At 33.4% G+C, this 27,012-nt stretch overlaps 1 protein-coding gene across 1 annotated transcript in view; it reads left to right on the top strand.

The window, feature by feature from the left end:
• The first annotated feature begins 20 nt into the window (after nt 1-20).
• iPLA2-VIA (calcium-independent phospholipase A2 VIA) overlaps nt 21-27,012 on the top strand; it is a 32,072-nt gene continuing 5,080 nt past the window's right edge. The window contains exons 1-21 of the mRNA XM_080169218.1: nt 21-113; nt 2,616-2,717; nt 4,111-4,187; nt 4,605-4,681; nt 4,990-5,045; nt 6,637-6,710; nt 7,313-7,423; nt 8,606-8,702; nt 9,214-9,331; nt 9,555-9,676; nt 10,208-10,300; nt 10,496-10,588; nt 11,447-11,515; nt 14,336-14,446; nt 14,730-14,804; nt 15,546-15,593; nt 17,082-17,183; nt 17,673-17,774; nt 18,696-18,815; nt 19,142-19,251; nt 26,455-26,540. Of these exons, the coding sequence (XP_080025344.1) occupies nt 48-113; nt 2,616-2,717; nt 4,111-4,187; nt 4,605-4,681; nt 4,990-5,045; nt 6,637-6,710; nt 7,313-7,423; nt 8,606-8,702; nt 9,214-9,331; nt 9,555-9,676; nt 10,208-10,300; nt 10,496-10,588; nt 11,447-11,515; nt 14,336-14,446; nt 14,730-14,804; nt 15,546-15,593; nt 17,082-17,183; nt 17,673-17,774; nt 18,696-18,815; nt 19,142-19,251; nt 26,455-26,540 (1,909 nt within the window). The 5' untranslated portion in view covers nt 21-47. The remainder of the gene's footprint in view (nt 114-2,615; nt 2,718-4,110; nt 4,188-4,604; nt 4,682-4,989; nt 5,046-6,636; nt 6,711-7,312; nt 7,424-8,605; nt 8,703-9,213; nt 9,332-9,554; nt 9,677-10,207; nt 10,301-10,495; nt 10,589-11,446; nt 11,516-14,335; nt 14,447-14,729; nt 14,805-15,545; nt 15,594-17,081; nt 17,184-17,672; nt 17,775-18,695; nt 18,816-19,141; nt 19,252-26,454; nt 26,541-27,012) is intronic.

Raw genomic sequence — 27,012 nt, forward strand, 5'->3', positions numbered from 1 at the left:
TTTTTTCTTTTGTAAGTTATTATTTCAGATTGTTTATTATAATAAAAATGCCTAACTTTCTGAATATGGCTAAAAGCTGGTTTTCCAGTATGGCAAATATTCCCCCGGATCAGGTTTGTACACAAATAGATTTATTATCCTAGAAGTGTCCTATCTTAAAACTAGGGTTGGCAATCCGAATCTGGAATCCGCCCTATTTTTGGCCAATTCGAATCCGGAATCTGTTTTTTAATTAGCGAATTCAGATTCTTAATTGGCAGGCTAAAATTAGCTTCTTGAGTTTTTTCTTTCAACTCCCCCTATTTGAAGGCAAAGATTGTCATCATTATACAATATACATATCTTTTAAAATCTGGTTCGATTCTCGAATTATAGAAATATAAGAATACAAGCATATTCTGAACCCCTTATTCGTCAAATCTAAGAAGGAACATTTCTAGCAGACATAAGTATTGTTTACTTTACTTTAGATTTTTAAAAAATGATAAGACTCAATAGTAAGGCAAAATTATTTTTGTGAAAAATTCTTAAAAAGCACATTAAAAATCTACAAAAATTAAACAAAATCATATTTATATGTTAATAACCCTTATAAGATTTTATTTTTTTGTAAATTTTTTTATTCGTTTTTGTAGGATTTTTCATAAAAATAATTTTGCCTCACCAGCGAGTAGCCAGCCTAACTTTTTTTATAATCAACCTTTGTTCGAAGCTTTCAAATTTTAGACGAAATTTTTGAGCAATTACTCAATTCTGATTCCGCAAAGCTTATTACTAAGAAGATATACTGTTTACAGCTGACTTTTATCTATGTATGAAATGAAAAAAATGTGTACACAATTTCAACCAATGAAATTAAATGTATGTACTGATGCGATTCTCCTATTGGCTCAATCAGACATTACCTCTCTTTCTTAGTACCTTTATTATTATAGAGAACACCAAGAACATTAATTTATAGGACCTATGTAGCACTTGATTTTTATATTTTTTTAAAGCCCTTCAAAATATTTCTGGAATCCGCTATGTTTTGGACGGATTTTTGTAAGAATCCGGTCCAAAAAGACGGATTGTCATCTCTACTTAAAACTTTTTAAATTGTAACATTTAGACTACTTTTTGGTTTTTGAAGTATGGAATACAATTTTTTCTGTTTATATATGGGGAAAATCTCTTGCTGCCGAAAAAGTGTAATGGATAATTTTGTCTGATTATTAATGGTAATGAATCTAATTTTCGACTGACGTTAACGTTAATAAATTCTGAGGTTTATAATAGTTATTTCTCGTATTCATTCGAATCCGGTGGATAGGAACCGGTTCTCATCCATACGAAAAAACTATGTCTAGCATCGTATTTGTATTATATCCAGCTTTCTACGAATATAAAAATGTACAATCATAAGATTAAAACCAGTTTTTTAACCGGTGCCTTTGGCACCTCGGGGCTAAAAAACTGGTTTTAATCTTATAATTGTACATTCTATATCCGCGGAAAGCTGTTTATAATACGATGCGAGAAATAACTATTATCATATTTTCGTAATATTGATGAATCCTGGAAAGGATATTAATTTTTTTTATAAATTTTGGTCATGTGACTAAAAATTTGTATCTTCCCTCTACTGTTGCCCCATTGGGGGCGAAGTAGGTGGAAATTAAAATTTCTGCGACTAGGCAGGCAATATTTTTCCATTTCTTCCCTTATTGCTGGTAAAAACTAGGAGGGGGAAAAAAATAAAAAAATTTGCAGCAGGGGAAAAAATGAATCTTGTTTAGAATATACACCCCTGGTAAAAGGATGTCTCTTTGTTTGTTTGTCTTGTACTGCAGGATCTTGCTAACTTCTAACCCGATTGGGTTCTCCTAAACAGGGTAGCTTCTCATAGGTCCGGGCAAGGTTTATAACTATTTAGGGGGAGGGTACCACCACCCTCCCAAGATAAATCACAAAAAAAAACGAAAATTTTTTGAAATAATCTCCAGACTTGAACGCACATTTTAAGTGCCACCAGAGGCCTTTAGGGGCGTAGCCGCTAATATCAATTAAAAGAATTGTTTCGCCATGGTTTTATATTTATAAAACAACTTTGAAATATGTAAGCGATTTTTGAAGAAATGCTATCAAATGTTTTGTTGAGTTTTAAGTATAATGAATAAGTTACCTGACCTAAATTATTCTGGGGTGTCCTGAATATTCCTGGACTTGATTATTTAGTCTCTCATTTTGGAAGGGGTACAAATATTGAATTTTGTCTAGAAGAGTCTAGAACACGATTGACAAAGAAAAGTTGGATTATAGAAAGAAAATGAAGTAGCTTTTAGCTTTTAATAGGTTAAGTTAGAAAAATGTTCATGAGTGTCCCGCAGAGTTAGGACGTTGGCTTCGCAGGGGCTAGAAATAGGTGAAAAGCTACTGTGAAATTCAACGAAACCCGCTACTTCGTTTTCTTTTTCATGATCCGAAAAGTTAATTAGATTCTCGAAGGACATATATCATTTTAAAGGGTCGCTAAAGTTCGGTATTTAACATATTATAGCCTGCTTGTGCGAAACTGTCCGGAAACATACTGGGTATTTTAAAATAGAAAATAACAAGAACTTTATTGTGCATAGGTCCGGGAGGAGGAGAGCTCGGAATATGCAAAATATATGGTTCACTCCAGGGACGAGGGAATGATGATGTATGGTCCCATTCCTCAGACAAGACAGAAAAATGTAAGCATATATTAAGGGATATGAAACTGGACGATAAATTGATGTTTATTAGCTTGCATTGTGCACTCCCGATTAAATAAACAAAGGGATAGTTCTATGAAGTGTATTTAAAGAGTTAAGGTACTTAGAGTAGTGAACTTTTATATGTCTTAGTAGAATATATTAGGCATTGGATAGATATGATTATATGTTAAAGCATTTTTAACATTGACCAGACCAAACTTTTTTTATTTGACAATATCGAAAAAAGTTAAAGAGATTTGCCACATAAATTACATGAGAATGGTCTATTTTTTTCCAAATATGTATAGCCAAAACACCAATTTTAGATAATCTTTTTCCACATATTTCACAAGAGTTATAAAAAAATTGAACAGGGGTTCCCCTTGGGACAAGTTACTTAAAAAACATAAAAAATAACGTCCGGTTCTTTATAGGACAGGTTTTCTATAGATTCTTTTTAAAAAAATAAAGAAAACTGTCCGGTTTACTTACAATATACACATTATCTCACGCGGAAATACCAACTAACCATACAACATATATATATATAAAAAGACCATTCTCATGTAATTTATGATGCAAATCACTAACTCTTTTAGATATTGTCAAATAAAAAAAGTTTGGTCAGGTCAATGTTAAGATTCTTTATCACAATCATATCTATCAAATGCCTAATATATTCTACTAAGACATATAAAAAGATCACTACTCTAAGTACCATACTGAATATTTTATTGGTCATTCTTTGTTGTTATGTGTATTTTGTTGTACAAAAAGTTTAAAGTTCTATTAACTAGTAAATGCTATCTAAAGTTGTATTTATGACAAAAAAGTTTTTGCCATATATAACACGCAACGAAGTTGAAAATAAAAATGAAAAACTCATTTTTTAAGGAAAATCCCTGGTAAAATCTCTTAATTTTAATCAATAACTTTATATTATGCACTACTACGTTATTTAAAATAGAAAAAACTTAAAGTTCACTATTTTTTGTTAAATGCACTTCGTGAAACTATCCCTTTACATTTTTGTATACAAAGTCAACATTTGATATTGTACTCTTTTAGTTTAAGAAAATTTATTGTCCAATGGCCTCTACTTTCCTGTAATGTAAATATTTTTTTTATTTAAAGCTAGATATAATCTGTACCAGTGGAGTTTTACTTTTCAGAAAAGATTTTTTATTGCTATTTTGCAAAAATTACAACTCTTGAAAGTCAAAGCTTTCAAACATTATGGACGAAGCCGATAGACATTAAGTACTCAAATAGAGATATATATCAGGAAAGTTTTCCTATTATTGGTCCTTGGTGGATAGGGGGTAAACCTCTAAAATATGACCCCAAGGCTGTGATTTAAAATGTTGGCTAACTTTTTCTTTTAAATTAGGATACAGAAGATCCACCTGATATATATGGAATTGTTGTTCATAATCAAGTCAATAGACATTCTACTTCATGTATTAGGTACGTTATTTAATTGTGTAGCTTGTCCTGTGTTCTATATCTATCAATCCACCAAATATACATTCTAATTCTCGTATTAGGTACCTACGTAATTTAACTTTCCTGTGGTAACCAATAAAAGTCTAAGTCTAATGATTTATTTGAAATACAAAATCTTATTATACTACATTAATTTCATAATTTTTCATTCTTGCAGTGCTATTTCATTGGTATTTTTTCATAGGTACCTAAATAAATTCTACCTTTATCTTCTATGAATATATTATTTAACTAACAAATTGAAGCGATCATAGCTTGAGTTTCTATTGAATAGGTGTCTTATTGTGTAAGACGCGTGTTTTGGGATTGAACTTTGTTTTAATCTAATATATAGGACTAGGCAAGTAGGTTTTAATCTAATAACTATGTTTTTTTTAGTGTGTATCGGTCTAGCAACCTTACAGAAGCTGAACAAAGATTTAAAGTTTACATCAAAGTTATTCCCTTTTTCCTAGGTAGGCTAATTGCAAGTTTTACTCATTTATATACCTACCTAACTTGTTTGTTAACTGTTTATTAACGGCTGCTCCTCTAGCATCTTAGGGATCTGCATTCAATTGCAAAAGTAACGAATAGTAAAATAGCCAAAAACCATCGCAAGACTTTAATTTAGAAATACATTAGCCTAGAGCTTTTTTGGGACCAATGTAAATATCTTAACGGGTAGGTAGTATATAGTAGCATTAGCCGCCGCAAGAAATATTTTCTATCTATAAAAAAAAATTATTATGTACCAAGGTAATAATTTATTTTTTATTTTTAGATGCTAAGAATGATTTATTCAACGCTCAGTCCCTGCAAAGAATATGTGATAACGCAAGGATTATAACCATTCTTACACAATTCTATTTGAGTAAAACAATAAAGGGGGAATGGATGAATGATATAACTATATGTCCCCACCCTGTGGACCCTGGGCTAACAACTATGGTAATATTAACACAGCCAAGTCACTACAAAAAGAGTACCCAGTCAAACATGCGTCATCTCTCCAAAAAAATTAAATGACAATTTCAAATTCATAGAAATGATAGGAATGCTTTTTTCATTGAAAATGAAAAGTAAATGACCAGCATTTTTTTTTCATTTTTGTAATTTTCTCCCAAATGCCAGAAAGATGAAAAGAATTTTTTTTTCATTGAAAATGAAAAGTGAATGACCAGCATTTATTTTTCATTTTTGTAATTTTCCGAGAAATGACCCGGCATTAAATTTTCATGTTTGACTTTTTCCAAATTATGTCAAAAATCTTCATATCATTAAGAGATGAAAAATAAATGCTGGTCATTTACTTTTCATCCCATTCTTTTTTTCTATATTACATGGTTAGAAAAAATCCCGCTAGAGGTCTCAAATTTTAATTCTAAAAGTGGGAAAAGTTAAGTAAAAATAAATTTAATTAAAATTGAGTAATTATTATGTTATTAGAAAATATAACGGAAATATTTTGGAACATGAAAGGAATTTTTAACATTCATTTAAAATAAAGAAATCTTATTTGAATTACAATTTCAATTAGTCATATAAACGACTAAATTCAGTGTCATGTGGCAAGTCCTTGGATGCTGCTTTACATTATATATTATTTCCATAAAAAGATGACCTGGCATGTAAATTTCATTTCTCTACAAACATGACTGTCATTTAAAAGTCAGGTCTCCACAAAAATGATTGTCATTTAAAATTCATTTCTATAATCATCAAAATCGGTGCCATTTTAGAAGGGAGTTGATTCTGAAATATCCCTGATTTTCATTTTTCTGGCATGATGATTTTAAATGAATAGATGTAAGCGAAAAAGATGAAAATTAAATGAATTTTAATGAAAATGTTAGCTGGGTAGAGAACAATTAATTTGCTATCTAACGATAAAGGTCCCCAACACTGGACCCAGGTAGCTGTCTGGGTTATACATACATACATATTAGATTAATAGATATATTTATACACATATATTGTAATTCTCAAAATTATTGTTTAATTCTATTATCTATATCACAAAGGATATTCTAGATTCACAATTTTGTTTTCTGTGGTTTCATAAGTTATGTATTTTGAAATAAAAGCATATTTTAAGAGTTAATAACAATTTACATGAGCTGATAAATTGATCTTAACATACATACAAGTTACTCACTCTTCAAGTTTATAACTTTGGGTTCCAGCATACTTTATAGTCTTATCAACCTCCCTACCTACATTCTAAGAGTTAAAAAAGAAAGGTTTTTTAGGTTGGGTAAGGTAAATGTTAATGATTTCCCCGCAGGGTTAGAGCCCTCTGCAGGGGATAGAAATGTGAGAAAAGCTACTGTGAAAATATGACGAAATCCGCTACTTCGTTTTCTTTCCATGATCCAAAAAACCTTTGTACCTATTAAAAAAAATTGGAAGAAGGTTTATAAAATGTAATAGAGCTCGCGAGGATTGGAGTGTTTGTCATCTAGCCGTGGCTTTAGACATTGTTGATACTCTCAAGCATGACGTGTAAGATCTTATAGAGAAGCTTCTCTACAAATCTCAAGTTTTGGTCACTCATGCTGTCATGTACATAGTTAGGAATGGATTATTTAATAATTTCTTTTAGAAACAAAAAAGGAAAATAGATTTTTTAAAAATTTTATTATCCCTCCACCCCCCTAATTTAAACAAGCAAAGCTATAATTGAAAGTAATGCAACGGCTCTCCCAAATCTTTAAAAGTTGAAGAAAAAAAGACATAGTGAGTGTGTATAAGCTTTAAAGAACACGCTGTACGTGTGTGTAATTTAAAAATATTATATCAAAGAATCTTAAGTTTTTTGAAGCCGAAAAGAAAAATTTTTGGCTTTAAAATTATATTTTTATAACAGGGTTGGCAAAAATACGGCTTTTTCTAGAAAAGTCCGTGGACAATTGAAAAGTCCGGGTTTAACCGGTCAAATAGTGGAAAACAGAATTTTCAAAATAAAGTTAAATTCTCCTATTTTTTTATGTACATGTGGTTTTAACTGCCCTGGACTTTATAAGCCAACCATGTTTTATAATAAAAAACTATAAAATTATCTTTAAAATTTATCTTAAACCTAACGTTTTATGTTTTTTGTTAAGGTTTATATCTTTGATCAACAAGTCGGACAAGGATGGACTAAGTCCTTTGTTGATGGCTGTAAAGATGGGCAGCAAACATATTACCCAAGCTGTTCTTGCAGCTGGGGCAAGGTGCGTTGCTTTTAGTTTTCCAGACATTTGACTGTGTGCTGAAAGTTTTTTGATTGATTGATTAGCCATAGTCTCTTAGGGTTTGGACCTGAGTAGTCATGGAGTAGACTGAGACACTTTTGTCTAGCCACTAGGGCTATCAAGCTCCACGTTCAAGCACATTATGACTTGACCCGCTATCTCATGAGAGTTACTCATTAATACCTCACCCTCGCCGAGTATGACAGGTGTCCCAAATAAAGTCACCGTAATAAATGACGCTTTCCGCAGAGGAGCTTGGGATAAGGGTAGTACTGATATTATGTACGTGACTATTAGGTATCCAAACTTACTCAATAATCCCCTTCTTAGACAACTAGGGGAAGTTGCGGAAAGTTTTATTGTTTCATTCGTTGAGGACTATCATTGATTCTTGATTGGTTGGTATAAACCAGGTAGTAACTTTTCCACCGATAATTTTAATCTACTGCATATGTAATTTTGTTTATCTTAATTCAGGTTGTACATTAATTATTTATTGGTGATTGCATTCTTTGTCTTATCTCTTAAGATCCCTGATTAAACCAACCAGCGTTGGGAAGCCGGGAGCCGTGGAGCCGCCATATTTTGCCGGAGCTGGAGCCGTAATTTTCTTTTAAAAACGGCTCCGACTCCGGGTTAGCTAAATAAAGAGATTTTTTTATTAATTATAATTTGGAACTCTGCTTTGTCATGTGCAAATGCCTCTTTTGAGTTTTTCAAGTCCATTTTTATTAAAAATTTAACTTTTAAAACCTTCAAAAAAGACATGGGGAAAAAATATGTAGAGTTTTTCTTGATTTTAGGTCGGAGCCGGAGCCGCACCAAAATCAAACGGCTCCGCAACGCTGAGTTTAACCAACCATATCATTTGATGTCTTAAATCTTTCGTGCGACTTTATTCTTTTACTGCCTAAATTTTGTTTCGTTAAAACTTTGCTTTTTATCATTATTGATTAGCGCAGCTACTCTATAACTAGACTTATTTTGTCCGCTTTTAACATTCACAACGTAAAACAACTTTTTAGTGTGTTTATTTACAATTTATTTGATTCTACTATTTTTTTAAGATTTAACTAACAAACTTTTTAAAAATAACAGTTTATTGTTATTTTTTAAAGCACCAATAATCAATATGGACATAATTGCCCTTGTTTATTTTAGTTTGGAGATGAAAGATTTGGCTGGAAACAACGCATTCCACCTGGCCGCAGCCAATGGAAATTCTTTGCTTATTGACATCCTTGCTACTCAATTGCAGGTCTGTTACTTATTATATCGGCCTGTCAATCTTATTTTTAAAAAAGAATGTTATTGTATCCTATTCACTAAGTAAATTTGTTAATGCTTCGTTAATAAAACTCGGAACTTCCAAAGTTTTTTATTGATAATTTCAAAATTTAAGGGTTAGTTTTGTTTATTATAATCAAAGGGGAAAATCAACCCAGTTTGATAATATCTAGTCTTTTTACATGTGTCATTTTTTAACTGAAGTGAAAAAATGTGATAAGTATTTTTAAGAATTAATGCAGTGGTCATTAAATTTTGAATTACACTGGTACCTAACAATTCCCATTTTCGTTGGCTTAAAAGCATTGGATACTTTTATTAAATCTTGGTTGATTTTATAAGAAGCAGTGTCTTAACTTTTCATAGTTTTAATCTACATAAAAAGAAGTTTCAATTATCATTTATGTGGCCCTTCACATTATTTACTGTCTATTGTTTTATCCCTTTAAATTCATGAATTTATTTGATTAATATTCCTATAGGATAACGGACAGTTGCGAACAGAGCTGATTAATGCTAGAAATGGAGACAGCAACACTCCTCTTCACCTGGCCTGTCTGGCTGACAACCAGGACGCCGTTCTGGCACTCATGAATAATGGTAGGATCTTACAAGGATAACTACATCAATAATAGAAAAGCTAAAGAAATGGGGAGATAGGTTGTGCTAAAATTCCGTAAATGTTTTAGTTTTGAGGCTTAAAAACAATAGATGAACGATTTACCTCACATTTAAAAAAGAACCAGATTATTATTATTTTTTCATCTAATCTACGGTAAATTTTAAATGCGACGCTACTTACAGACATATTTGTCCTTTTTAGGTGCTGATTTGAACACCATGGGTAAGAACGGGTCAGCAGGAGATCAACATAGAATTACACCTTCAGAAGAGAGAACATTCAAAGCTATTCTTAAACAGTTTCCAAACCAGCTCCACGTTAAGGCACAGATATTAGAAAATTTATTTTTAATGGCTTAAGATTTCGAGGGTACTGAGGAGGAGGGGTTTAATTTTGATGTGTTTTTCCAATGTACTATGAGGAATTGGGAAATTGAACTGTAATTCCATATTGAACTATATTCCAAAAGTATTAAAACTTCTAGTTTGGAACCAACCAATCAAAATTCGACAAAAGTACCCAAAGCTTTTAAATCAAGAAATTAAATAACGAAGCCATGGGTTGGGTATAAGTGTTATTTAAATTTCAATGTCCCCTCCCTCCCTGTGATCAGGGAAAATGGAATGTGATTCTGACAAACAATTCTAAGTAAAGAGTTCCCCTTAATCTTCCCTTTTTTCTCCCCCTTCTTATCCACTTCCCTTACAGTTATACCAAAAAACAAGTTTTACTCCAACAAATATTTAATTTTCGGCAATTTAAAATGGAATTAATTGGCTGAATAGCAGCCCCTGTCTGTGACAAACTTATTATTAATTACCTAGTTAATTATCTAATATCTGTGACTGGATCAGGATATAAAGAATGGAGGCACTCCGCTGCACTGGGCCTCGGAGAAACCTATCCTAGATGCTTTCCTGGAGGCGGGCTGCGACATGAAATCTAAGGTACTATAAATTAACAACACAAAAACAGTTGCTGTGTTTTGACAGAATAGTCTAGAAAAAGTGCGAATTTGGCAAAATCACAGACTAACTTAGGCAATATAATTATTTAATACTCCTTTTTTTCTTTGTTTATCCATCCATGATTTTGTTGTGCTTTGCAGCTTAGGGATGTTGTCAATCTTGTTTTTATTTAAGGATTTTCATGGAAATTCAGCTCTGCATACAATGATAAAACACAAGAGGTTCTCATGTGTGGTTTGTCTTCTGGCTCATGGTGCTGATGTTAAGGTAAATAAGGATCAATTTTAACCAAATCAAGGGTTGTTTTCATCAAAGTTTATATCAGGCTCTTAAACTTGAAAGCAATTTTATCAGACGGAAAAAATCGTTGTTTTTTTAATAAAGAAAAAGTATGTTTCTGTTAAAAAAAATTAAAAACTTCGTATTAGGGTTGGCAATCCGAAATCCGGAATCTTCCAATTTTTGGACAATTTTGGAATCCATAATCTGAATTCGTAATCCAGTATTTTAATAGCGAATTTGGTTTGTTAATTGTTAGGCTAAAATTTGAGTCTTGAGTTTTTTGGTCCGAATATATATTTAGATTTTTAACAAAGTTATTTTGGCCGCTAGAAATAGGAGAATATCTATACTGTGAAAATATAAAAAAAAACGCAGCTTTAGATTCTTCCCTTTACCCGGTAAAATTTTATCCCTTAATTTATTTTTAATAAGGTCTTTTAATATTGCTAGAATCAGAAATCCGAAAATCTGGAATCAATAAAAAAAATAAGAATCCGGAATCCACGGATTAATCTGTTTCATTGTTGGTCGGGTTTTTGTAAGAATCTGAATCTGGTTCAAAAATTGGACGGATTGTCAACCCTACTTCGTTTCACAAGAAGGTATACTCCCAAACAAGCAGAGCCCAATGGTCCAGCGGTTAACGACATCTAAAGCTTTATACACATAGAGAGACTTCGTTTTACTTTGTATGTTAGATTTTCCCGTCTAGAGAAAATATCCACAAAGATTAGTCTCCAACCCAAAAAGTGGTGAACGAATGATAACAAAAAAATGTTTTGTAATTTTGAGACGATATCAACAGCACGTTTTTTTTAAATGTGCAAAAATGTTTTTGTTTAGGAAAGGGATGGTAATGGAAATGAGCCAATTCACCTAGCAGCCATTGCTGGAAATTTGCCTACTCTCAAGGTAAAATTAATCCTAGTATTAGAATATTTTTATTAAGATGTATATTTGAATCTAGTTACGAAAAAAAATAAGTAGAAAACTACCAAAGGACTAGTAGGTATATTTTTTGATAAGCACAACCTCGTCAGTCCAGCGGCTAACAAGATCTTAATAATCAGACCGACATTCTACTAATAGAAAATATCCTAAAAGCGTACCAAGGCTTGAATCAAAAACTAAAATTACCTAAAACCATCCTGGGAGGTATGTAAAACTTTCCTAAAAAGAATAACTTAATCATTTCAATTCTTATTGAAATTTATGCCTCAGACAACAAAATTCTTACCACTTTTATAATAGAATAGGTTCATTAATACGATACAGTATATTTTTAAAATCAAGATTAATCACAATTTACATCTTCTAGAACTATACTCTTACTATTGTTTTAATAGTTATTTTTCAATTTTTGGTGTCACGCATTTTTGCTGTCTCGGATTTTCTATCTTCATTTCTACTGTTTCATTTTCTTTACCAGCAATTGGTGTATTTTCTTGGGTAGGCTTGTAATCATTCACTTTATAAATTGGCTTATTCTTTTTGCAACATATTGTGAATAAGATTGTTATCCCGTTGAATATGATTGAAAGGATGAGTAAAGTTATCTTGACATTATCATGTATGTATGTATACAAGCCTATAAAGATAGATATAATCTAGATACATACTCTCTAAATCAGCAAACAGGAAAGGAGTGGAGGACCAATCCGGTCATACTATTGGTTAGAAAGTGTACAGATTTTATTATGAAAGGGCAGTTTAAGTAAAATTTCATTTCATTGGAATAAGTCAGCTATGAATAGTCGCATTTCTTATTTCTTGGGTAAATTAAATCGTGTAAAAAATTCTTCCCTCGTATAATTTGAATCATATGACAAAACATAAATGACAAGTCAGCTATTATTAGTAGAATATCTCGGGATAATGTTAGCTTTCAGCAAATTATTGATGAAAAATTTCGTCTGTCGTATAATTTGAATAGTATGAGTGAGGATATACATAAACAAATGGATTTGTCTGCTTGGGATTCCTGTTTAAGTTTGACGGACTATGGGACCAGAGCTGGATCATTAAATCATTTCAATGGTGCGCCAAATCGGGGTGAGCCAACTTTCCACCAATGAGAGCACAGCATTTTACGAAATGCCGCGCTATGATTGGCTGAAATTCGGCGAACTCCGATTTGGCGCACCATTGAAATGATTTAAAGATCCAGCTCAGAATGACCATCTAGAACTTCTATATCTATTCCTATTAGATTCAGTGCACAAGTTATGAAGGAAAACATTAATGCGATTGTTGGAAATTTTGAGTTGCTTCTTAAACTCAACATTTTTGAATACTAATAAATTAACAAATGTATTTTTTTAAATGATTCAAATGAAAATGTTTGTTTGCCTTTAATAATCAATATATACTTATTATTTGTTAAGACGAGAACATCCATACAAGCAAATCTTTAACATCAGATACTAGGATAAACAAACATGAACTTGTATTAACATCATTGTATTTTGAATTCTAAACAAAAAAATATGTAAATCGGTCTCAAATTGAATATAGGAGTCATAAAAAGGAAATACATATAATATATTTTAAGACTTGAGATTAAAGAGATGCTTCGTTTGTAACATTGTTACTTATCTGCATAGGAAGCATCATTTAAAAAATCTTCTTGATAGAAAAAAATATCACGTAAAAAAGTTAGTTTCCAAATAGATATAGAAAAACATTGTTCAAAATGGACCTACGCACGTTCTTTTATTGATTGTAGAGCTTCTACGCTTTATAAATTGTACTTTATTGCATAGGTAAATCATCATGCAATTGCAATATTCAAAATCGGTATAGTAGGACGATAATTGCCTAAATGAACAATCAGAGTTATCCGTAACGGATTGTGGACGAACCTACCATTATTGTATAAAAGCTGCAGTTTAAAAATGTAAGATAAGGAAGTTAACATGATGGAAAACTTGATTTTTCCAGACCTACAGGGTTTCGGATCCGAGTCTGGATCCGGATCCGGATCCGCAAGGATCCGCATATTTTTGAGTCCAAGGATCCGGATCCGGATCCGCAAAAAAATGCGGATCCGGATCCTTAGACTCCAAAAAATGCGGAAAAAATGGAAAAATCTACCTAAATTTATATAAAATCTCAGACATTCTCTTGATGAGAGCCAATCTTTAAGGTTTAGGTTCAGACTTGAAAATTAAAAGTATTTTTGACTTCGAATTAAAGAATAAAATTTTTTTGAAAAATTTGGTGATTTTATTTTTATTGTCAAAGATCCGGATCCGGATCCAGTAGGAAAAAATAGTTATAAACCTTCCCGGTACCTATGAGAAGCTACCCTGCAAAGGAGAACCCGATCGGTTCAGCGGTTAGCGAGATCCTTCGCTACAAACAGACAGAATAAATAAAATAGCCTTTAAAATAAAATAGCCTAAAACCATCTCAGGGCCTATACGAAGCTTCCCTCTAAAGGAGAACCATATTGGTTTAGTGGTTAGCGAGATCCTTCGCTACAAACAAAAAAGCTTAGTACTTTATATTATAGGATTATCTAAAGGGATAAGACAATGGTCGATAAATTGATGTACATTAAAATTAGTTGTTGAAACGTTTGAGCACTCAACTTAATGAGCCAACCAACCAAAATTCACCTCAAAGTTGTTACGCCAACGAATAAGAAAACGTTATTTATAAACTTTGGGGTTTAGTGTAATACACAGCCCATTGTCCTCTCTCTTTCTGATGAAATATTCTTTTGTTAAGGCTCTCTTGATATTTGGAGCTGACTATGGGAGTGTGAACAGCAGTGGAGAGACAGCGTGGAGCCTCATTTTAAAAACACACCAGTCCAAATTGCTCAATAACTTGGATAAGGTTAGTTTTTTTTTATGTTTTTACATGTAAGCCTCAGAGAAATCAACCTTTTTCAATTTTAAAAATCATCTAGAAGTCTAAAACTGACCTAAATATCGAAATATATCTTTCTTCAATACTTTTCAAGGCATCCAAACTTGTTTGGATTTGGTCCTTAGTCGTGGGTGACGCACGGCTGCCGAGCCCTGATTAATATCAATGAAAAGTTGGGAACTTTTATCAAATTATTCCCACATTTTTTACTTGTTATCCCTTTAAGATATGAATTTTGCTTAATTGGTAGGAAAGAAACATGTTGTTGTACACGTTGTATCAGCTGGGAGCTAGGGGACCAGCCACCCTCGAACAAAATACTAAGGTAAATGCTAATGGAATTAAGATGATGACACAACTTTAATTTTCTGAATTTTCCGCTAAAAATGAACCAATCACATGTCTCCTTATCATAATAGCGTACTATTGGAGTCATCTGATCGGGTAACTTTAGCGGCAAACTAAAAATTTCGAAATTCATAGTTGTGTCATTTCCTATTAGTCAAAGGTTTGATCTTGGTGAATTGACTATGAAATATTTATGGCAATCTGATTTGGATTAACCCGCCAATTTTTCTAAATCTAAATCTGAAATTGTATATATATCAACTTTGGGTTCAGATCAATGTGAAAATACGACTTTTCAAAATCTGAATCTGCAAAGTAGACTTGGATTGCCATTCCTGGTTCAAATTGAAGTATTTTATGGTGTTATCCTTCAAAATGCCTAATAAGCACTGAAACCCATCCCCCACATATAGTTAAAGTTATTTCAAATAATCTAATCCCTTTGTGGCCGTGGACTAACCCTGCAGGCCTCATTCCAGCGGTGCCCTAGCACGCGGGGCTATCCAGTACCTAATATAACCTAACTCAAAAGTAGAATAAATCAATTGAAATAATTCCCCGGCTCATCCTTATTTTATTTATTTTTTTAAAATAAGGGAGGCGGGGTTAAAGGCTCAACAGGTACTAAAAGGGAATACACTTATTTTACTAACTTTTTTTATGATTTTACACTTTTTTGTTTTGAATTAATTTAGTTTTTTTCTGTTGTTAAATTAAGATTAAGATGAAAACTGGTGACAGAAAGGTTTCTATTGCAAGTAATAAAGTAAGTTCTAGGCCTTAATGTTAATGGTCATTGCACTGAAATGGTGGAGGAATAAATCTATAGTAAAGATGTATAAACAGACAACTACTTGGATCCTCCTGTTGGGTCCTTTTTCGTGCGCTAGCAAAATGCTTTCTGCTCTGTTGTAGTGACTTAGCTGTGTTAATATTTCCGACGTCATTGGTTGCATTTCAAAGACCCAATTGAAAGTCGGCACAGGGTCCTCGGGAAGGGGAAATACATTTATTTAACCCCTTCCCCCTCTATTATTTTAGTCTAATGGTGATGGAGTTAATTAAAGCATATGATTAAAAAACATTTTCTGTACATAAATTAACAGTCATAAATATGGCGGTTTTCCTATTGAATTTGGAAGGGTGGGGCAGACAGTTGACAGTAAATGAAAATTGTACTTAAAATTTTATAAATTAAAACTTAATCTACTTTAAAAAAATTTGATTGGTTGGTTCAAACTAGAAGTGTCCAAACTATTCAACATAATAATTTGATAAACAGAAATGGTAATTTTGTTATCAGCATTGAATATGTACATTAAATTATCGTCCATCGTCTTAACTCTTCCAAATTGGTGAGGTTTTTTATTCGTTCCCACATTAGTTGAATGACTAAAAAAACATTAAGTCAACGAATGCAAGAACGAAACTGTTAGTAAAAGTTTAATATACAGTCCAGTGACTCCTACCTCTATGCATGTGATATTCTAATGTACTAAAATTCACTTCTGGTGAAGGGATTTTTCCACCTCAACATTATTATAAAAGCTGCACTTAAAGACAAAGATTTAATGAATTGGAATGGTTTTTAATTGTGCTTGTTTTGTATTGATGTATTGATATTTCTTGATTCCAGTACTTATGCAGGATTGACAAACGTCGGAGTGGACAAAATATTAAGTTAATTAAGTATTTCTATACAGGCTAGGTTAGGTTATGATATATATAGATAAGCTCCCATTTAGGCTCTTAAAAATACCAAAGATGGTTTAAAATAGGTTAGGTTAGGTGTCCACTCCGACGTTTGTCTTTCCTGTGTTTATCCTAGAACCATGTTTATTTGTTTTTTTAGAGGTTGTGGTATTTCTGGTTCATTTTTTTATAGGTGGTTTATTAGTCATTTTTTTTGTCTTTAAATCTTTCTAATCAAATTACATTTTTTGTTAATTAAAGCGATTGATTTATTTACTAGATTTGCTATTTTTAAAATCGTAAATCTAGTAAATAGGTAATATTGTACGTATTATGTACAGCTTTCCATAGATATAATAAAACGAAAAAATTTAAGATTATAAAAGTTTCGTTGGCCTCGGGTCAGGAAGCCCAGGCTAAAATTTTTTTCTTTTTCTTTCAATATTCGTGGAAAAATGTCTGTTTTACAATGCTATACATGATTTTTTTAGTGATCTAATCCATCGGATAATAATCGGTAAGCCAAACGGGAACATTATTACCTATCAATTTTTGAACTTAGGAATTTGACTGGAAGCCAAAAGTGAGCGAGGACCAGCAAATTTTCCATAGAAGTCGCCATCTCCTTGACAGCTTTCTGGATGGAAGCGGCATGAATGTTCAGGTAGTTTATTGCGAAGAGATGAAATCATCAGAAAGGAAGCCTGGGAGGGGGCATTGGGCTGATTATTACAATAGTTCCCAAAGTTTTATTATAACGTTTTCTTATTCGTTGACTCAACAATTTTGGGAATTTTTATTGAATTTTGATTGGTTTGTTAATTAAGTTGAGTGTCCAAACGTTGTAACCTTTAAGGGATAATTTTGTATATCGTCATTGGGGATGTAATCAATTTATAGGCCATTGTCTTATCCATTTAGATCCCTTTGAAATCATTACCCAAGGAACCAGGGAATGGGACATTGCACTTTATTTTTTTATGGTTCGTGTAATTTTACAGAAATGGATAATATTGCTTATGAAAATAATTTTGATTTTTCCCATCTTAATGACATATCATTATCATACCGAAATGATACAGTTCTCAATCGTTGAAATAGAAATCTTGGGTACTTGTATTAAAACTTGATTGGTTGATTCCTTTATTTTAAGGAGGCAAACAAAGGAGGCTTAAGAATTCTGGCGCTAGATGGCGGTGGAATCAAAGGATTAGTTCTTACTAAAGTTCTGGCTGAAATTCAAACTGCTAGCAAGGTAATACAGTTTGTTTTTTTATGAGAACTTTTTTGAAAGCAATTTTACCCCACTTATAGTTATCAGAATTTAATGATTAATGGCTTATTTTCTTCGTTTTTTAATGCAACTAATAGAACAATAAAAAAAATATTACAGTTTTTGTTTAAAAAGTACAGTAAAATGTAAAATTCAAAACTTAGGTGTCAACATCTAAAAATGGATTTAGCGCATTTTTCTTATGTTCAAATCTTCTACCTTTTGCAAGAATGGCTGCAAAACGTTTCAAAGTTGAGATCTAGAGCTAAAAATTGATACAGATACTATTGGGGATATGAACTAGAATATATCAAAGTTTGCAGGTCATATCTCAATCAGGGAGGGAGTACTGGCCCCCCAAAGTCGACTACTGAAAATCCAATTTTTTTCTTGCAAAGGGTAGAAGATTTGAGTATAAGAAAAATGCACTAAAACCATTTTGATGTTGTCACCTAAGTTTTGAATTTTAGATTTTACTGTACTTTTTAATTAAAAACTGAAATATTTTTTTAATGTTCAATTAGTTGCATTAACAAACGAAGAAAATAAGCTATTAATCATTAAATTCTGATAACTATAGGTGGGGTAAAATTGCTTTCAAAAAAGTTCTCATAAAAAAAAACACACTGTAGAATAGATATTTATCGTATCGTATTATAGACATCTTTCCGCGGATAATAAAACGAAAAATTATAAGATTAAAACCAGTTTTGTTTGCTCAAGGTGGCCAAAGCCATGGTTAACAAACCTGGTATTGATTCTAAATAAAGTTTCTATTTTTAGTAGAAACTTTTAGTTTTTATATTCTAGGCAGAGAGAGACGGGACAATGGGCTGTTTATTATTAGGGATGTATATCAATTTATCGGCCATTGTCTCATCCCTTTAGATCCTTGTATTACAGGTACCAATAACCGAACTGTTTGACTGGATGGGGGGTACCAGTACTGGAGGAATCCTAACCCTGGCTCTGGCCTGTGGTAAATCACCAGAAGAATGCCAGGGACTTTATTTTAGACTCAAGGTAAATAAAATACATTGGAGGACAAGAACTATTTTGTCAATATGTAGTGCATCATAAATAAACTTAACAATCTTTTGAAATTCTACAGCATACTAGATCGGAGAGAGATAGGACATTAGACTGTAAATATTAATGGTAACCAAAGTTATATTAACACTCTCTCATCTCTCTCATTTGCTGGCTTTCAACTTTTGTACGTTAATTAAACATTTAAAACCTAAAGAATCTTGATAAAATATTTAGTCCGTTCATTATATGTAGGTTTGCCATATTATTTTTAAAACAAGTAAATGAAGTATAATGTTTGAAAAACGTCTTTGTTTTAGGACAAGGTTTTTGTTGGAAGACGACCTTATGACGAGGCCCCATTTGAATCTTTCCTGAAAAACGAACTAGGAGAGGATAAAACTATGGCCTCGCTTCCTGCAAAACCCAGGTACAGAGGAACTTGTTGATTTTTTTATCAATCCCAGTGTGAGAAGCAGGGTTCCGGAGCCGGAGCCGGGAGCCGGGAGCAGCAACATTTTTGGTGGAGCCGGAGCCGGATCCGGAGCCGTATTTTTCGTTAAAAACGGCTCCGGCTCCGGATTAGCTAAAAATGTTTTTTTAAAGTAATATTATAATTTGGCAACGGTCTATTTCCATATAATAAACTGAAAAACTATTGTTACTTAACAAATAGACACTAGATCTTTTCATGAAAATACCCTTTTTCGAATTTCAATCTTCTGCTAACCTAAAAAGTTACTTTAGGGGCCTAGAAATATATGTACAAAATTTCAGCTCTCTATCTCTACTGGCGACCTAGCGCCAGGCATGTAAAATATCAACAGATAACGGTAGCACGGCGGTTTTAATAATATCTCAGTAATGTGCAGGTTTCCAGCTCTTCTGCATATTTCAATTTAAACACATAAGGCCAAAGATATTATATCCAAAAAATCTTTTGTCAAAGTCCACTCTAGACCTAGCCAGGGTTGTCGAATTGGGCACTTTTTTTGATATTGGGCGGCCCAATTGCCCAAAAGGGTTTTGGGCGGGTTTTGGGCGCCCAAAAGTGGTTTTGGGCACCCTTTTTGGGCAAATGTCGTAAAAAGCATATAAAAAGGATATAAAATAGCCTAAAACCATACCTAGACTTATTATTTGAAATAAAATAGCCTAAACCCATCTCAGGACCTATAAAAGCTCCACTGGAAAGGAGAACCATATCGGTTCAGCAGTTAGCGAAATCCTTCTCTAGATACAAAAAAGCTTACAAATTTATATAGTTAACTAGCGGCTACGGCCCTAGAGGCCTCTAGGGGCACTTGAGGAGGGAAGAGTCAAATTCGATAATCCAATTATTATATTAGATTTGAAAAGAAAAAGTAAAAAAAATTTGGGGGGGGGGGGGACAATTTTTTTTTGGGGGGGGGGGGCGGGGTGGGGTATTATTTTTAGTTTAAAATATTTTTTAAAAAGTTTTTGGGGGAGTGTAATTTTTTCTAGGGGCGATTTCTCTTAGGAGGGTGCTGGTACCCTCCCCCAAAATAGTTATAAACCTTCCAAGAACCTGTGAGATCCTTCGGTACAAACACACAGACACACAACCAAACAGACACACATCCTGTTACTTTAGTATAAGGACTAGCGACTACGCCCCTAGAGGCCTCTAGGGGCACTTGAGGATGGGGGAGTCGAATTTGATTACCCAATTTCATATTTTAGATTTTAAAAGAAAAATTTTAAAAAATATTTTTGGGGGGTGGAAAATTTTTTTTTTTTTGGGGGGGGTGCCCTCCTATCATTCTTAATTTTAGTTTTAAAATAAAATAAAAAACATTTGGAGGGGGGGAGGAATTTTTAATTTTTGGAGGGGTTGGGGGTGTCCCACCCCCCAAGAAAATAGTTATAAACCTTCCCGGGACCAACGAGAAGCTACCCTGTTAAGGAGAACCCGATCGGTTCAGTGGTTAGCGAGATCCTTTGGGACACACAGACAAACATCCTGTTACTTTAGTATAAAGACTAGCGGCTACGCCCCTAGAGGCCTCTAGGGGCACTTAAGGAGGAGAGAGTCGAATTTAATAATTCAATTTCTTATTTTAGATTTTAAAAGAAAAAGTAAAAAAAAATTTTTTTGGGGGAGGTGAAAATTTTTTTTTTTTTGGGGGGGGTGCCCCCCCTCATTTTTAATTTTAGTTAAAAATATTTAAAAAAAAAAATTTGTTTTGGGGGGGGATTTTTATTTTTTGGGGGGGTTGGGGGTGTCCCACCCCCCAAGAAAATAGTTATAAACCTTCCCGGGAGCTATGAGAAGCTACCCTGTTAAGGAGAACCCGATCGGTTCAGCGGTTAGCGAGATCCTTCGGTACAAACATACAAACACACAAACACATAAACACAAGACACACAAACATCCTGTTACTTTATTATAAGGATATCACCCAAAAGATAGGCCCGCCCCCCCCCCTCTGTTTTAACCCCCTCCCCTTTTTCTCTCCCCCTAAAAGGGGGGTGTACAAAACTGCCCAAAAGGACCTTATATTGCGCGGCCCAAAACCGCCCGCCCAAAACTGCCCGCCCAAAAGCGCCCGCCCAAAATGACAACCCTGGACCTAGCGCCAGTCAGTTTTCTAAAATCATGCATTTTATACCTGTGAAAAATGAAATCGCCAGCGCTAGGTGTAGAGTAGACTTTGACAAAAGATTTTTGGGATATCATATCTTAGGCCTTATGTGTTTAAGTTAAAATATGCAGAACACCTAAATTCACCTTCCAAGCCATTCTCTAAGCATTTTAATTTTTTTTTTGAAATAACGGGATTTCAAAACAGCCTTTTAAAAAGGCCTAAAAAATATCTTTTTTTGTCCCTTTTTTCACTGTATATAGTTACAACTTATTAAGATATTATTCTCAGTAAAAAAAAAATTGGCGCTTCCAGCACCAAAACCGGCAAAAACAGGCAGTTAAACTTCTGTACCCCTACTTAACCCCCTGACAGACCCCCCCTCTATCTCAGCTCCTGTTACAGATAGAGACGTAAAACTTTTTTCTAGTTGTTCATATATATTTTTAGAGAATTACTTTTTCTAGTCATAGCGGTCAGACCGCTCCTTATCTGCTTTTTAGCGGCCAGCCGCTAAATATTAAAACAACTGTAGAGTGGCCAATTTTAAAGCTAAGAAAACCAAATTTTATGACAAACTAGTATTTTTCATAATAAAAAAATACCTTTTCTGACCATCGCCGAAAAACGACAAATAATGGAAACCACCAATTTTGGCGGTGAAATGGCAGTTGGCGGCGCTAAATAATATTTTTATCTGTTTATTGTTACAACTTATTAAGATATTATTCTCAGTTTAAAAAAATTGGCGCTTCCAGCATCAAAACCGGCAAAAACAGGCAGTTAAACTTCTGTACCCCTACTTAACCCCCTGACAGACCCCCCCTCAATCTCGGCTTCTGTTACAGATAGAGACGTAAAACTTTTTTCTGTTGGTTCAATTTTTGTATGTAGTCTTTATTGTGATCATAAACAGATAAAACTAGCGCCGCCAACCGTTTTACTGCCGAAATTGGCGGTTTCCATTATTTGTGTTTTTTGGCGATGTTCCGAAAAAGCATTTTTTTTGTTATGAAAAATAATTGCTCGTTATATAATTTTGTTTTCCTAGCTTTAAAATTGGCCGCTCTACAGCTTTTTTAATATTTAGCAGCTGGCTGCTAAAAAGCGAATAAAGAGCAGTCTGACCGCTATGACTAGAAAAAGTAATTTACTCTAAAAATACACATGAACAAACAGAAAAAAGCTTTATGTCTTTATCTGTAACAGGAGCCGAGATAGAGGGGGGGTCTGTCAGGGGATTAAGTAGGGGTACAGAAGTTTAACTGCCTGTTTTTGCCGGTTTTGGTGCTGGAAGCGCCAATTTTTTTTTACTGAGAATATACTAATATACTTAAATATTTATTACATGAGATCAAATTGACAATATGTTTACAAATAAAATATAATATTTTATTAATTATTACTATTGTTGTATATTGTAAATCATGATGATTATGGTCCATGATTATAAAAGGTATGATCCATGTGATCCAGATTCCAAGAAGGCATGTAAGCTATCCACTGTTACAAGGAAAGCTTGCCTGTAAAGCTGGTTCCGGAATAGAGTAATTAATATTAATAGTAAAATGGTGATCTTGTTGTCAGGAGTGGTGGCTTGGTGGTGGCCCAAGCAGGACAAGGTGGGTTGGTTCAGGTATAGAAGTATTAAACTATAGTAGTCACGTATGATGTTAATATTAATATTTGTTGGTAAAAAATTTAGTATGATGTTCTCTATCTTTAACAAAAGTACAAAAATTTATATCGAAATTAACAGGTAATCCTTTACTTTTTTCAAGTTTAGAATTCTATTAGTTTCAAGATTTTTAAAATCATTAGGTAACTCGTTATAAACATGAGGAAAATTAAACAAAGGGTGTTTAAAAAATGAAATGCATCGAACATTGGGGATGTAGAAATCATCTGTATTGCGCAGAGCATAAGTTCCACATTGACTGTTTTGAATCCATGTGCCAGAAAAAGAAATTGGGAGTCCTTCTAATTTAAAATCAAGCATAAATTTAAATATATTATAATTGATAAGTTCAGCTAGAGGAAGAATTTTATTTTCTTTAAACAAGGGTGGAGTGTGTTCATTGTATGAAGCTCCACTAATAATGCGTATGGCTTTTTTTGAACAATTTTTAATGGTTTTAAATATTTTTCAGGTGCCATACCTAGAATATTACAGCAATATTCAAGGTGTGATTGGACGTGAGCATTAAAAACTAATTTCATGCAATCTTTGTTCAATATCTTAATAAGGTGTAACTATAAACAGATAAAAATATTATTTAGCGCCGCCAACTGCCATTTTATCGCCAAAATTTGCGGTTTCCGTTATTTGTCGTTTTTCGGCGATGGTCAGAAAAGGTATTTTTTTTATTATGCAAAATAATAGTTTGTCATAAAATTTGGTTTTCTTAGCTTTAAAATTGGCTGCTTTACAGCTGGTTTAATATTTAGCGGCTGGTTGCTAAAAAGCGGATAAGGAGCGGTCTGACCGCTATGACTAGAAAAAGTAATTCTCTAAAAATATACATGAACAACCAGAAAAAAGTTTTATGTCTCTATCTGTAACAGGAGCCGAGATTGAGGGGGGGTCTGTCAGGGGGTTAAGTAGGGGTACAGAAGTTTAACTGCCTGTTTTTGCCGGTTTTGGTGCTGGAAGTGCCAATCTTTTTTAACTGAGAATAATATCTTAATAAGTTGTAACTATAAACAGATAAAAATATTATTTAGCACCGCCAACCGCCGTTTTACCGCCAAAATTTACGGTTTCTTTTATTTGTTGTTTTTCGGCGATGGTCAGAAAAGGTATTTTTTTATTATAAAAAATACTAGTTTGTCATAAAATTTGGTTTTCTTAGCTTTAAAATTGGCGGCTCTACAGATGTTTTAATATTTAGTGGCTGGCCACTAAAAAGCGGATAAGGAGCGGTCTGACTGCTATGACTAGAAAAAGTAATTCTCCAAAAATACACATGAACAACCAGAAAAAAGTTTTACGTCTCTATCTGTAACAGGAGCCGAGATAGAGGGGGGGTCTGTCAGGGGGTTAAGTAGGGGTACAGAAGTTTAACTGCCTGTTTTTGCCGGTTTTGGTGCTGGAAGCGCCAATTTTTTTTAACTGAGAATAATATCTTAATAAGTTGTAACAATAAACAGATAAAAATATTATTTAGCGCCGCCAACCGCCGTTTCACCGACAAAATTGGCAGTTTCCGTTATTTGTCGTTTTTCAGCAATGGTCAGAAAAGGTATTTTTTTTATTATAAAAAATATTAGTTTGTCATAAAATTTGGTTTTCTTAGCTTTAAAATTGGCCACTCTACAGCTGTTTTAATATTTAGCGGCTGGCCGCTAAAAAGCGGATAAGGAGCGGTCTGACCGCTATGACTAGAAAAAGTAATTCTCCAAAAATACACATGAACAACCAGAAAAAAGTTTTACGTCTCTATCTGTAACAGGAGCCGAGATAGAGGGGGGGTCTGTCAGGGGGTTAAGTAGGGGTACAGAAGTTTAACTGCCTGTTTTTGCCGGTTTTGGTGCTGGAAGCGCCAATTTTTTTTAACTGAGAATAATATCTTAATAAGTTGTAACAATAAACAGATAAAAATATTATTTAGTGCCGCCAACCGCCGTTTCACCGACAAAATTGGCAGTTTCCGTTATTTGTCGTTTTTCAGCAATGGTCAGAAAAGGTATTTTTTTTATTATAAAAAATATTAGTTTGTCATAAAATTTGGTTTTCTTAGCTTTAAAATTGGCCACTCTACAGCTGTTTTAATATTTAGCGGCTGGCCGCTAAAAAGCGGATAAGGAGCGGTCTGACCGCTATGACTAGAAAAAGTAATTCTCTAAAAATACACATGAACAACCAGAAAAAAGTTTTACGTCTCTATCTGAAACAGGAGCCGAGATAGAGGGGGGGTCTGTCAGGGGGTTGAGTAGGGGTACAGAAGTTTAACTGCCTGTTTTTGCCGGTTTTGGTGCTGGAAGCGCCAATTTTTTTTTAACTGGGAATAATATCTTAATAAGTTGTAACTATATACAGTGAAAAAAGGGACAAAAAAAATATTTTTTAGGCCTTTTCAAAAGGCAGTTTTGAAATCCCGTTATTTCAAAAAAAAAAATTACAATGCTTAGAGAATGGCTTGGAAGGTGAATTTAGGTGTTCTGCATATTTCATCTTAAACACATAAGGCCTAAGATATGATATCCCAAAAATCTTTTGTCAAAGTCTACTCTACACCTAGCGCTGGCGATTTCATTTTTCACAGTTATAAAATGTATGATTTTAGAAAACTGACTGGCGCTAGGTCTAGAGTAGACTTTGACAAAAGATTTTTTGGATATAATATCTTTGGCCTTATGTGTTTAAATTGAAATATGCAGAAGAGCTGGAAACCTGCACATTACTGAGATATTGTTAAAACCGCCGTGCTACCGTTATCTGTTGATATTTTACATGCCTGGCGCTAGGTCGCCAGTAGAGATAGAGAGCTGAAATTTTGTACATATATTTCTAGGCCCCTAAAGTAACTTTTTAGGTTAGCAGAAGATTGAAATTCGAAAAAGAGTATTTTCATGAAAAGATCTAATAGACACACATCCTTCTACTTTTATATAGCTTTAATCAAATAAAAGCAAAATATTTTATATTATTGTTTTATTTTATCAAATTCAATAATGAAAAAAAATGATATATTAATTTTAAGGTAGGAGCCGGAGCCGAAGCCGTATTTCCATATACGGCTCCGCGGAGCCGGAGCCGCATCAATATTAAACGGCTCCGACACCCTGGTGAGAAGTGAGAGGGAACATTGAATTGTAAATTATACTGGTGAACTTTCCACCAATAAAATCATCCAAAAGAGTGGTATTTTTGTTTTTCATAGTTGCTGGTGTACCCCAATTTATTGTTAAGATCCCTACATTTCTCTGATTCCCAATCTATTTCACAAGATACATGACCTACATACTTCCTTTTTATCTTTTTTATTCTTGATGCTATATATGCCATAATTGTTCTTGTTTTATAGGTTGACGGTGACCGGAACTCTGGCTGACAGGTTCCCCCCAGATCTTCATCTCTTCACAAACTATCAGAGACCAGCAGATATTCTAGGCAGGATTTAGGGATAATATAATTGATGGACAAACGGACAGAATGAGTTAAGAAGCAGATGTTCCGTGCTCATAAAAAACAGAGGGAGAAAAAAAGAAGATATCAAAGCCTTTATTATAGAAAGATATATGTCTTTTGTAGCATGACCGACAGACTCACGGACCATTTAAGTTGTATATTGGATGCTCTTTGGAAAGGGGCATCTTCACAAAAGAAATCAGTTTCTTATCAATAAAATATAAGCAAGATAATACAAAGATTCTATTTTAATTTTAATCCTAATATATAAAGTAGTAAGGTTTTTGCCTGAAGCTAAATATTTGAACTTGACTGATAGATTTCTTTTTTTGAACCTTGACATAGGTCCCAGATTGGTTTTAGACTATTTCATTTTTAGTACAGATTTAGGCTATTCAGATGCTAGGGGCGCAGCCGCTAGCATTTAAAAGAGTTTTTAATGTTTAAGTAGGTA

The sequence above is a fragment of the Acartia tonsa genome, chromosome 8, assembly GCF_053477335.1.
Source record: "Acartia tonsa isolate MP-2025a chromosome 8, ASM5347733v1, whole genome shotgun sequence".
In the NCBI taxonomy this organism is placed as follows: Eukaryota; Metazoa; Arthropoda; class Copepoda; order Calanoida; family Acartiidae; genus Acartia; species Acartia tonsa.